This window comes from Triticum dicoccoides, chromosome 1A, assembly GCF_002162155.2.
Source record: "Triticum dicoccoides isolate Atlit2015 ecotype Zavitan chromosome 1A, WEW_v2.0, whole genome shotgun sequence".
Taxonomy (NCBI): domain Eukaryota; kingdom Viridiplantae; phylum Streptophyta; class Magnoliopsida; order Poales; family Poaceae; genus Triticum; species Triticum dicoccoides.
In genome coordinates, this window is record NC_041380.1 from 466,828,661 (window position 1) to 466,842,343 (window position 13,683).

The window sequence follows — 13,683 nt, forward strand, 5'->3', positions numbered from 1 at the left end:
GTCCCCTGAATAGATGTATGCCGGTTGGCCGTCCGTCCGTGGGACACTGTGTGTGCGGTGCTCCGGTGGCCGGCGGCCCGCGGCCGGCGTCGCGGCAGCCGGTGGCTGATGTGCTTTCTAGTTCCTACTGTGCTATGAGACGGCGGTCGAAGTTGAACCCTGAGCCTGCATCGCTGTGAGTCTTACGTGTACGAGTCTGCTGCTTGCCTTCTCTGTATGGTGTTCGTCAGCGCTGTGTGCTGCAGCCTGCAGTAGTATAAAATTTATTTTTTGCTCCGGACCTGGGCGGGCCATGGCCCAATCGGCCTTGCCGAAGCTCCACCAGTGCTACTGGTGTAGCCGTCGGCTACAGCCGTCTACCTTTGATCAGGAATAAACACGTAGCCCCTGTCAACATTTGTGCCTAGGATTTCTTGACTCGAGCTCAGTCAATCATTTTGTGGTCAGACAAAAGCGCCGGAATGTTCATTCATCGCCTACCTCTACCTTCGAAAAGATCCATACATCACACATCCACCCACAGAAGTCCTGAATTCCATAGGTCGACGCCGAATTCTCGTCGCCGGTCAATTCTGCGACTCATTCCTCCTCCAGAAACAACACAACCTGCAACAGTTTCTGTGGTTGACAGCTTCACTGATGTGGACGCACGGCCGTGCCGCCCAGGACAGGATAGACATAGACTGCGTGGCTGCGGTCGATCAAGTGCGTGTTCGTCTTCCGCCGCGCGCGAACGCTCTGCGAGTACAAATAGCCGATGCCGTCGCACCGAAACGAGGGGAGGCACGGAGGGCACAGGTTGTAGACGAGAATACGAGATGGCAGCTGGCGCGCTTCCTCTGGGCGTGTTCGTCGTGCTGCTCTGCGTGGGCGTCGTGCGCGCGGCGGACGCGGACATCATCGCGGCCGGCCGTCCGCTCTCCGGCGACCAGAAGCTGGTCTCTCCCGGCGGCAAGTTCGCCTTAGGACTCTTCCACCCAGGTGAGTGCACGCTGCATGTGCGCATGGCTTGACGACGGCTAGTCTAAGCTCATCGTGGCCAGTGGTGTGAGATGTTTCTGCTCTGTTTTTCTTCTCGCAGACGGCGCAGCCGACGGCAGCTGGTACGTCGGCATCTGGTACCACAAGATCCCGGTGCACACGCCGGTCTGGGTGGCCAACCGCGAGACGCCGGTCTCCAACACGTCGCGGCTCGCCATCGCGCCCGACGGCAACCTCGCGCTGTTTGACGGCGCCGGCTCGATCGTCTGGTCCACGAACGCCAGCACCAGCGGCGTCGCCAATGCCAGTGACACGGTCGCCGTTCTCCTCGACTCCGGAAACCTCGTGCTCGCGCCGGCGTCCAACACCTCCGCGGTGCTGTGGCAGAGCTTCGACCACATCACGGACACGTGGCTTCCAGGCGGGAAGCTCAGGCGCGACAAGCGCACCGGCGCCATCCAGGCTATGGCCTCGTGGAGGGCGCGCGGCGACCCCGCGCCGGGGATGTACGCCCTCCAGCTCGACCCGTCCGGGGCGAAGCAGTACTTGCTGCTGTGGAATGCCACCCGTGTGTACTGGGCCACCGGCAACTGGACAGGCAAATACTTTACCGGCGCGCCGGAGGTCGCCGCGTCGAGCGGCGGCTCCGGGTATAGCTTCAACTTCGTGGACAACGACGACGAGAGCTACTTCACTTATAACTTCGCCGTGAACACGACGGTGTACCGGTTCGTCATGGACGTGTCGGGGCAGGTCAAGGGGTGGTTCTGGGTGGAGGCCACGCAGGGATGGAACCTGGTCTACGCCGAGCCCAAGGCACGGTGCGCCGTGCCTCGCGGCTGCGGCGCGTTTGGCGTCTGTACCGAGGGCTCGTCCACGGCGTGCGACTGCGCCCGGGGCTTCAATCCGCAAAGTCCGGCGAGCTGGGGCCTCGGCGACTACATCAGCGGTTGCGTGCGCAACACCCAGCTTCAGTGCAGTAAGAACAGCAGTGACCCGTCGGACGGCTTGAAGAAGGTGGAGCAGGACAAGTTCCTCCGCATCGACGGCATGAGGCTTCCTGACGATGGCCGAATGGCGGGAGCTGCAAGCTCCGGCGACTGCCAACGCGCGTGTCTAGGGGACTGCACATGCTCCGCCTACGCGTACAACGGCAGCTGCTTCTTGTGGCGCGGCGATCTGTTCAACTTACAGGACGGTGTCCTGGACAACCAGGCCGGCGCGGGGAGCCTGTACCTCCGACTCGCCGCGTCGGAGCTCCCAGGCGCGCGAAGCCACGTATGGAGGGACATCAAGGTCGCCGCCGTGGCACTCGGCGTCACGTGCTTCGTGATCGCCGCAGCCATTCTTCTCGTTCGTACGATAAGAGGTGCGATGAAGAGGAGAAGAGCAACGAGACTCAACGGTCTCGCCGTCGGCGATGGCTGCGTGAGCTACAAGTACAGCGACCTGCAGTCCTTGACCAAGAACTTCACCGACAAGATCGGGGCGGGTGCCTTCGGGTCGGTGTTCAAGGGCCAGTTCTCCGACAACACCGTCGTGGCCGTCAAGAAGCTGGAGGGGCTCCGGCAAGGCGAGAAGCAGTTCCGCGCCGAGGTGAGCACGCTGGGCACCATCCAGCACGTCAACCTCATCCGCATGCTCGGCTTCTGCTCCCACGGCGGCGACCGGAAGCTGCTCGTCTACGAGTACATGCCCAACGTTTCGCTCGACCGGCACCTGTTCCGCAAGACGTTCTACGTCCTCAGCTGGCAGGTGCGGTACCAGGTCGCGCTCGGCGTCGCCAAGGGGCTGGCCTACCTCCACGACAAGTGCCGGGACTGCATCATCCACTGCGACGTGAAGCCCGAGAACATCCTCCTCGACGCCTCCTTCGGCGCCAAGGTGGCGGACTTCGGGCTCGCCAAGCTCGTCGGCCGGGACTTCAGCCGGGTGCTCACCACCATGCGCGGCACGGTGGGGTACCTGGCGCCGGAGTGGATCAGCGGCGAGGCCATCACGGCCAAGGCGGACGTGTTCAGCTACGGGATGATGCTCTTCGAGATCGTGTCCGGGAGGCGGAACATCGAGCAAGGGGAGAGGCGGTCCGTGGTGTCGTCGGCGACAGACGCGGATGGTGAGGAGGCAGAGGAACACCCGACGACGACCTTCTTCCCGTTGCTGGTCGCGAGGAAGCTGGCAGAGGGGGACGTGATGACATTGCTGGTCGCGAGGAAGCTGGCAGAGGGGGACGTGATGACATTGCTGGATCCCGAGCTGGAAGGCGACGCGAACGCCGAGGAGATGAGGAGGGTGTGCAAGGTCGCCTGCTGGTGCATCCAGCGCGACGTCGACGCGCGCCCGACGATGGGGGAGGTGGTGCAGGTGCTAGAGGGGCTGACGGACTTGGAGATGCCACCAGTGCCTCACTACCTTGAAGTGCTCGTGGGACGGCCGGTACACGGAACAGTGTACCATAGCACAGAGCAGTTTTTCCGTTCGTAGTACTAGAGCGTATCCCGTACTCCGCGCCATGGAGCATTCCGGCTGGAACTAGTATCACTAGTCGTCAACCCGTGCATTCGCACGGGCTAGTGTATATTTTCTATGCCTTTTTGTCTTGTTTGAAAGAAAAAATGCATTTATTTTCAACTTGGTTCTTTTTCATATTTTCATTCATGAATTCTACTTGTTCACACATACAAATTTGAATAGTTATATTCATATACTATATTGTAAAAATATATGTGCAAATTCAGCAATATACAACATTTGATTAATTGAACTGATTTGCTATATTATATCTATAACACATGTGTATATCATACTATCTTTTTCTACCTCGAAGAGTGGGAAATAAATATTTTACTTTGGGTTCATAGAGCTATAAATATATGCATTGGGAGTAGCATTTTAGTAAGTCATATATCTTGGAAACCATTATCCTAGCTATTGAAAGGCAAACACGTATAGTTACATGCCTTAGCATTTGGATCAATATTAATTTTCTCATACAAAAAAAAGCCCAGCTAGGACTATGTTTTGTTTACGTTGTGGTACAAATTTCTTTAGTGCTTAAAGACTTCACTTACAATTCATATTGCTTACAGTTTATAAATTTTAAATCATCATTTTTCTGAATAACTATTTTTGATGGAGATATGTGTAGGCCACTCGATTGAATACAAATTGCAGATCAGAGTTTGTGATATAGCTACACCTAACTCCAGACGAATTACTTCTACTCGTATAAATAAGAGATTGAGGAAATTGCATACACCAATCAAGCCCACTGAAAATCGCTAACTAACTAAATTAATCATAATGTATAACATATATTGGTTAATTTGTATTGTGGTCTTCATATAAAGACTGTCAGATTCAAAGGGCTTTAGATAGAACAGGGGCAGCTATACGTATATAAGTATCCTTATGTGCTTCCTCTGAATATATTTACCTCATGACAGTGATTGCCTAAAAGGAGAGAGCTTCCACACAATAATAAATAAGGAAAATTTGCTCTGCCATCAACTTGAAAATAAAATATAACATATTTTGTGGGCTGCCGCAACCATCCATACAATATTTTGAAGGAAATATGCCCTAGAGGCAACAATAAAGTTATTATTTATTTCCTTATATCATGATAAATATTTATTATTCATGCTAGAATTGTATTAACCGGAAACATAATACATGTGTGAATACATAGACAAACAGAGTGTCACTAGTATGCCTCTACTAGACTAGCTCGTTAATCAAAGATGGTTATGTTTCCTAACCATGAATAAAGAGTTGTTGTTTGATTAACGGGATCACATCATTAGGTGAATGATCTGATTGACATGACCCATTCCATTAGCTTAGCACCCGATCGTTTAGTATGTTGCTATTGCTTTCTTCATGACTTATACATGTTCCTATGACTATGAGAGTATGCAACTCCCGTCTGCCGGAGGAACACTTTGTGTGCTACCAAACGTCACAACGTAACTGGGTGATTATAAAGGTGCTCTACAGGTGTCTCCAAAGGTAGATGTTGGGTTGGCGTATTTTGAGATTAGGATTTGTCACTCCGATTGTCGGAGAGGTATCTCTGGGCCCTCTCGGTAATGCACATCACATAAGCCTTGCAAGCATTGCAACTAATGAGTTAGTTGTGAGATGATGTATTACGGAACGAGTAAAGAGACTTGCCGGTAACGAGATTGAACTAGGTATTGAGATACCGACGATCGAATCTCGGGCAAGTAACATACCGATGATAAAGGGAACAACGTATGTTGTTATGCGGTCTGACCGATAAAAGATCTTCGTAGAGTATGTAGGAGCCAATATGAGCATCCAGGTTCCGCTATTGGTTATTGACCGGAGACGTTTCTCGGTCATGTCTACATTGTTCTCGAACCCGTAGGGTCCGCGCGCTTAAGGTTTCGATGACAGTTATATTATGAGTTTATGAGTTTTGATGTACCGAAGTTTGTTCGAAGTCCTGGATGTGATCACGGACATGACGAGGAGTCTCGAAATGGTCGAGACATAAATATTGATATATTGGAAGCCTACATTTGGATATCGGAAGTGTTCCGGGTGAAATCGGGATTTTACCGGAGTACCGGGAGGTTACCGGAACCCCCCGGGAGGTATATGGGCCTTAGTGGGCTTTAGTGGAAGAGAGGAGAGGTGGCCAGGGCTGGGCCGCGCGCCCCTCCCCCCCTAGTCCGAATAGGACAAGGAGAGGGGGCCGACGCCCCCCTTCCTTCTCTCTCTCTTCTTTCCCCCCTCCCGAATCCTATTCCAACTAAGAAAGGGGGGAATCCTACTCCCGGAGGGAGTAGGACTCCTCCTGGCGCGCCCTCCCTGGCCGGCCACACCTCCGCTTTGATCCTTTATATACGGAGGCAGGGGGCACCCCTAGACACACAAGTTGATCCACGTGATCATATTCTTAGCCGTATGCGGTGCCCCCTTCCACCATAGTCCTCGATAATATTGTAGCGGTGCTTAGGCGAAGCCCTGCGACGGTAGTACATCAAGATCGTCACCACGCCGTCGTGCTGATGGAACTCTTCCTCGACACTTTGCTGGATCAGAGTCCGGGGATCGTCGTCGAGCTGAATGTGTGCTAGAACTTGGAGGTGCCGTAGTTTCGGTGCTTGATCGGTCGGGCCGTGAAGACGTACGACTACATCAACCACGTTGTGCTAACGCTTCCGTTGTCGATCTACAAGGGTACGTAGATCACACTCTCCCCTCTCGTTGCTATGCATCACCATGATCTTGCGTGTGCGTAGGAATTTTTTTGAAATTACTACGATACCCAACAGTGGCATCCGAGCCTAGGTTTTATATATTGATGTTATATGCACGAGTAGAACACAAGTGAGTTGTGGGCGATATAAGTCATACTGCTTACCAGCATGTCATACTTTGGTTCGGCGGTATTGTTGGATGAAGCGGCCCGGACCGACATTACGCATACGCTTATGCTAGACCCGTTCTCCCGACGTGCTTTGCACAAAGGTGGCTAGCGGGTGACAGTTTCTCCAACTTTAGTTGAACCGAGTGTGGCTACGCCCGGTCCTTGCGAAGGTTAAAACAGCACCAACTTGACAAACTATCGTTGTGGTTTTGATGCGTAGGTAAGATTGGTTCTTGCTTAAGCCCGTAGCAGCCACGTAAAACATGCAACAACAAAGTAGAGGACGTCTAACTTGTTTTTGCAGGGCATGTTGTGATGTGATATGGTCAATACATGATGCTAAATTTTATTGTATGAGATGATCATGTTTTGTAACCGAGTTATCGGCAACTGGCAGGAGCCATATGGTTGTCGCTTTATTGTATGCAATGCAATCGCGCTGTAATGCTTTACTTTATCACTAAGCGGTAGCGATAGTCGTGGAAGCATAAGATTGGCGAGACGACAACGATGCTACGATGGAGATCAAGGTGTCGCGCCGGTGACGATGGTGATCACAACGGTGCTTCGAAGATGGAGATCACAAGCACAAGATGATGATGGCCATATCATATCACTTATATTGATTGCATGTGATGTTTATCTTTTATGCATCTTATCTTGCTTTGATTGACGGTAGCATTATAAGATGATCTCTCACTAATTATCAAGAAGTATTCTCCCTGAGTATGCACCGTTGCGAAAGTTCTTCGTGCTGAGACACCATGTGATGATCGGGTGTGATAGGATCTACGTTCAAATACAACGGGTGCAAAACAGTTGCACACGCGGAATACTCAGGTTATACTTGACGAGCCAAGCATATACAGATATGGCCTCGGAACAGGGAGACCGAAAGGTCGAGCATGAATCATATAGTAGATATGATCAACATAGCGATGTTCACCAATGAAACTACTCCATCTCACGTGATGATCGGACATGGTTTAGTTGATTTGGATCACGTAATCACTTAGAGGATTAGAGGGATGTCTATCTAAGTGGGAGTTCTTTAAGTAATATGATTAATTGAACCTAAATTTATCATGAACTTAGTACCTGATAGTATCTTACTTATTCATGTTTGATTGTAGATAGATGGCCCGTGTTGTTGTTCCGTTGAATTTTAATGTGTTCCTTGAGAAAGCAAAGTTGAAAGATGATGGTAGCAATTACACGGTCTAGGTCCGTAACTTGAGGATTATCCTCATTGCTGGAGCAACACCAGATGTTATGAACGTCTGGCAGAGCAAAGCTGATGACTACTCGATAGTTCAGTGTGCCATGCTTTACGGCTTAGAATCGGGACTTCAACGACGTTTTGAACGTCATGGAGCATATGAGATGTTCCAGGAGTTGAAGTTAATATTTCAAGCAAATGCCCGGATTGAGAGATATGAAGTCTCCAATAAGTTCTATAGCTGTAAGATGGAGGAGAACAGTTCTGTCAGTGAGCATATACTCAAAATGTTTGGGTATAATAATCACTTGATTCAATTGGGAGTTAATCTTCCAGATGATTGCGTCATTGACAGAATTCTCCAATCACTACCACCAAGCTACAAGAGCTTCGTGATGAACTATAGTATGCAAGGGATGAATAAGACTATTCCCGAGCTCTTCGCAATGCTGAAAGTTGCGGAGGTAGAAATCAAGAAGGAGCATCAAGTGTTGATGGTCAATAAGACCACTAGTTTCAAGAAAAAGGGCAAAGGGAAGAAGAAGGGGAACTTCAAAAAGAACAGTAAGCAAGTTGATACTCAAGAGAAGAAACCCAAACCTGGACCTAAGCCTGAAACTGAGTGCTTCTACTGCAAGGAGACTGGTCACTGGAAGCGGAACTGCCTCAAGTATTTGGCGGATAAGAAGGATGGCAAGGTGAACAAAGGTATATGTGATATACATGTTATTGATGTGTACCTTACTAATGCTCGCAGTAGCACCTGGGTATTTGATACTGGTTCTATTGCTAATATTTGCAACTCGAAACAGGGACTACGGATTAAGCGAAGATTGGCTAAGGACGAGGTGACGATGCGCGTGGGAAATGGTTCCAAAGTCGATGTGATTGCAGTCGGCACGCTACCTCTACATCTACCTTCGGGATTAATATTAGACCTAAATAATTGTTATTTGGTGCCAGCGTTAAGCATGAACATTATATCTGGATCTTGTTTGATGCGAGATGGTTATTCATTTAAATCAGAGAATAATGGTTGTTCTATTTACATGAGTAATATCTTTTATGGTCATGCACCCTTAAAGAGTGGTCTATTCTTATTAAATCTCGATAGTAGTGACACACATATTCATAGTGTTGAAACCAAAAGATGCAAAGTTGATAATGATAGTGCAACTTATTTGTGGCACTGCCGTTTAGGTCATATCGGTATAAAGCGCATGAAGAAACTCCATAATGATGGGCTTTTGGAACCACTTGATTATGAATCACTTGGTACTTGCGAACCGTGCCTTATGGGTAAGATGACAAAAACACCATTCTCCGGTACTATGGAGAGAGCAACAGATTTGTTGGAAATCATACATACAGATGTATGTGGACTGATGAATGTTGAGACTCATGGCGGATATCGTTATTTTCTCACCTTCACAGATGACTTAAGCAGATATGGGTATATCTACTTAATGAAACACAAGTCTGAAACGTTTGAAAAGTTCAAAGAATTTCAGAGTGAAGTTGAAAATCATCGTAACAAGAAAATAAAATTCCTACGATCTGATCATGGAGGAGAATATTTGAGTTACGAGTTTGGTGTACATTTGAAACAATGTGGAATAGTTTCGCAACTCACGCCACCCGGAACACCACAGCGTAATGGTGTGTCCGAACGTCGTAATCGTACTTTACTAGATATGGTACGATCTATGATGTCTCTTACTGATTTACCGCTATCGTTTTGGGGATACGCTCTAGAGACGGCCGCATTCACGTTAAATAGGGCACCATCAAAATTCGTTGAGACGACGCCTTATGAACTGTGGTTTGGCAAGAAACCAAAGTTGTTGTTTCTGAAAGTTTGGGGCTGCGATGCTTATGTGAAAAAATTTCAACCTGATAAGCTCGAACCCAAATTGGAGAAATGTGTCTTCATAGGATATCCAAAGGAAACTATTGGATACACCTTCTATCACAGATCCGAAGGCAAGACTTTTGTTGCTAAATTCGGAAACTTTCTGGAGAAGGAGTTTCCCTCGAAAGAAGTGAGTGGGAGGAAAGTAGAACTTGACGAGGTAACTGTACCTACTCCCTTATTGGAAAGTAGTACATCACAGAAACCTATTTCTGTGACACCTACACCAATTAGTGAGGAAGCTAATGATAATGATCATGAAACTTCAGAACAAGATACTACTAAACCTCGTAGATCAACCAGAGTGAGATCCGCACTAGAGTGGTACGGTAACCCTGTTCTGAAAGTCATGCTACTAGATCATGATGAACCTACGAACTATGAAGAAGCGATGGTGAGCCCAGATTCCGCAAAATGGCTTGAAGCCATGAAATCTGAGGTGGGATCCATGTATGAGAACAAAGTATGGACTTTGGTTGACTTGCCCACTGATCCGCAAGCAATTGAGAATAAATGGATCTTCAAGAAGAAGACTGACGCTGACGGTAATATTACTGTCTACAAAGCTCGACTTGTCGCAAAAGGTTTTCGGCAAGTTCAAGGGATTGACTACGATGAGACCTTCTCACCCATAGCGATGCTTAAGTCTGTTCGAATCATGTTAGCAATTGCCGCATTTTATGATTATGAAATTTGGCAGATGGATGTCAAAACTGCATTCCTGAATGGATTTCTGGAAGAAGAGTTGTATATGATGCAACCAGAAGGTTTTGTCGATCCAAAGGGAGCTAACAAAGTGTGCAAGCTCCAGCGATCCATATATGGACTGGTGCAAGCCTCTCGGAGTTGGAATAAACGCTTTGATAGTGTGATCAAAGCATTTGGTTTTATACAGACTTTTGGAGAAGTCTGTATTTACAAGAAAGTGAGTGGGAGCTCTGTAGCATTTCTGATATTATATGTGGATGACATATTACTAATTGGAAATGATATAGAATTTCTGGATAGCACAAAAGGGATACTTGAATAATAGTTTTTCAATGAAAGACCTCGGTGAAGCTGCTTACATATTAAGCATTAAAATCTATAGAGATAGATCAAGACGCTTAATTGGACTTTCACAAAGCACATACCTTGACAAAGTTTTGAAGAAGTTCAAAATGGATCAAGCAAAGAAAGGGTTCTTGCCTGTGTTACAAGGTGTGAAGTTGAGTCAGACTCAATGCCTGACCACTGCAGAAGATAGAGAAAATGAAAGATGTTCCCTATACTTCAGCCATAGGCTCTATCATGTATGCAATGCTGTGTACCAGACCTGATATGTGCCTTGCTATAAGTCTAGCAGGGAGGTACCAAAGTAATCCAGGAGTGGATCACTGGACAGCGGTCAAGAACATCCTGAAATACCTGAAAAGGACTAAGGATATGTTTCTCGTTTATGGAGGTGACAAAGAGCTAATCGTAAATGGTTACGTCGATGCAAGCTTTGACACTGATCCGGACGATTCTAAATCGCAAACCAGATACGTGTTTACATTAAATGGTGGAGCTGTCAGTTGGTGCAGTTCTAAACAAAGCGTCGTGGCGGGATCTACGTGTGAAGCAGAATACATAGCTGCTTCGGAAGTAGCAAATGAAGGAGTCTGGATGAAGGAGTTCATATCCGATCTAGGTGTCATACCTAGTGCATCGGGTCCAATGAAAATCTTTTGTGACAATACTGGTGCAATTGCCTTGGCAAAGGAATCCAGATTTCACAAAAGAACCAAGCACATCAAGAGACGCTTCAATTCCATCCGGGATCTAGTCCAGGTAGGAGACATAGAGATTTGCAAGATACATACGGATCTGAATATAGCAGACCCATTGACTAAGCCTCTTCCACGGGCAAAACATGATCAGCACCAAGGCTCCATGGGTGTTAGAATCATTATTGTGTAATCTAGATTATTGACTCTAGTGCAAGTGGGAGACTGAAAGAAATATGCCCTAGAGGCAATAATGAAGTTATTATTTATTTCCTTATATCATGATAAATGTTTATTATTCATGCTAGAATTGTATTAACCGGAAACATAATACATGTGTGAATACATAGACAAACAGAGTGTCACTAGTATGCCTCTACTAGACTAGCTCGTTAATCAAAGATGGTTATGTTTCCTAACCATGAACAAAGAGTTGTTGTTTGATTAACGGGATCACATCATTAGGTGAATGATCTGATTGACATGACCCATTCCATTAGCTTAGCACCCGATCGTTTAGTATGTTGCTATTGCTTTCTTCATGACTTATACATGTTCCTATGACTATGAGATTATGCAACTCCCGTCTGCCGGAGGAACACTTTGTGTGCTACCAAACATCACAATGTAACTGGGTGATTATAAAGGTGCTCTATAGGTGTCTCCAAAGGTATATGTTGGGTTGGCGTATTTCGAGATTAGGATTTGTCACTCCGACTGTCGGAGAGGTATCTCTGGGCCCTCTCGGTAATGCACATCACATAAGCCTTGCAAGCATTGCAACTAATGAGTTAGTTGTGAGATGATGTATTACGGAACGAGTAAAGAGACTTGCCGGCAACGAGATTGAACTAGGTATTGAGATACCGACGATCGAATCTCGGGCAAGTAACATACCGATGACAAAGGGAACAACGTATGTTGTTATGCGGTCTGACCGATAAAAGATCTTCGTAGAATATGTAGGAGACAATATGAGCATCCAGGTTCCGCTATTGGTTATTGACCGGAGACGTGTCTCGGTCATGTCTACATTGTTCTCGAACCCGTAGGGTCCGCACGCTTAAGGTTTCGATGACAGTTATATTATGAGTTTATGAGTTTTGATGTACTGAAGTTTGTTCGGAGTCCCGGATGTGATCACGGACATGACGAGGAGTCTCGAAATGGTTGAGACATAAAGATTGATATATTGGAAGCCTATATTTGGATATCGGAAGTGTTCCGGGTGAAATCGGGATTTTACCGAAGTACCGGGAGGTTACCGGAACCCCCCGGTAGGTATATGGGCCTTAGTGGGCTTTAGTGGAAGAGAGGAGAGGTGGCCAGGGCTGGGCCGCGCGCCCCTCCCCCCTAGTCCGAATAGGACAAGGAGAGGGGGCCGGCGCCCCCTTCCTTCTCTCTCTCCTCTTTCCCCCCTTCCGAATCCTATTCCAACTAGGAAAGGGGGGAATCCTACTCCCGGAGGGAGTAGGACTCCTCCTGGAGCGCCCTCCCTGGCCGGCCACACCTCCCCTTTGATCCTTTATATACGGAGGCAGGGGGCACCCCTAGACACACAAGTTGATCCACGTGATCATATTCTTAGCCGTGTGCGGTGCCCCCTTCCACCATAGTCCTCGATAATATTGTAGCGGTGCTTAGGCGAAGCCCTGCGATGGTAGTACATCAAGATCGTCACCACGCCGTCGTGCTGACGGAACTCTTCTCCGACACTTTGCTGGATCGGAGTCCGGGGATCGTCGTCGAGCTGAACGTGTGCTAGAACTCGGAGGTGCCGTAGTTTCGGTGCTTGATCGGTCGGGCCGTGAAGACGTACGACTACATCAACCACGTTGTGCTAACGCTTCCGTTGTCGATCTACAAGGGTACGTAGATCACACTCTCCCCTCTCGTTGCTATGCATCACCATGATCTTGCGTGTGCGTAGGAAATTTTTTGAAATTACTACGATACCCAACATATTTCATATAAAGCTCCTCTTCTTGTTTATGGGTGGTCGCCCACTGAAAATCCTTAACTAACTTAATTAATCGTAATGTATAACATACAGTGGTTAATATATATTGTGATATTCATATAAAGACTGTCAGATTCAAAGGGCTTTAGATAGAACAGGGGCAACTATACGTATATAAGTATCCTTCTGTGCTTCCTCTAAATATATTTACCTCATAAACAGTGATTGCCTAAAAGGAGAGAGCTTCCACAAAATAATAAATAAGGAAAATCCACTTTGCAATCAACTTGAAAATAAAATATAATATATTTTATGGGCTGCCGCAACTATCCATACAATATTTCATATAAAGCTCTTCTTCTTGTTTATGGGTAGTCGTCCCCACAAATTCCATAGTTCAGTTGTTTGTGAATATAAAAGCAAATGGAGTTGAGATATTGATATGAATATTCATACTACAAA

At 47.3% G+C, this 13,683-nt stretch overlaps 1 protein-coding gene across 1 annotated transcript; it reads left to right on the forward strand.

Moving 5' to 3' along the window:
- The first annotated feature begins 683 nt into the window (after positions 1-683).
- Positions 684-3,637, forward strand: LOC119279631 (G-type lectin S-receptor-like serine/threonine-protein kinase At2g19130). Its single transcript, XM_037560815.1, has 2 exons — positions 684-981; positions 1,082-3,637. Exons 1-2 carry the CDS (start codon positions 819-821, stop codon positions 3,463-3,465), a joined length of 2,547 nt encoding a protein of 848 aa, XP_037416712.1. The 5' UTR covers positions 684-818; the 3' UTR covers positions 3,466-3,637.
- Positions 3,638-13,683: the final 10,046 nt, after the last annotated feature.

What these genes read in the sequence shown, in the direction of transcription:
- LOC119279631 (XM_037560815.1), top strand. Translation starts at nt 819, where the DNA reads ATGGCAGCTGGCGCGCTTCCTCTGGGCGTGTTCGTCGTGCTGCTCTGC. An exon ending in CTTAGGACTCTTCCACCCAG is followed by an intron (nt 982 to 1,081) that starts GTGAGTGCACGC and finishes TTCTTCTCGCAG; the next exon opens with ACGGCGCAGCCGACGGCAGC.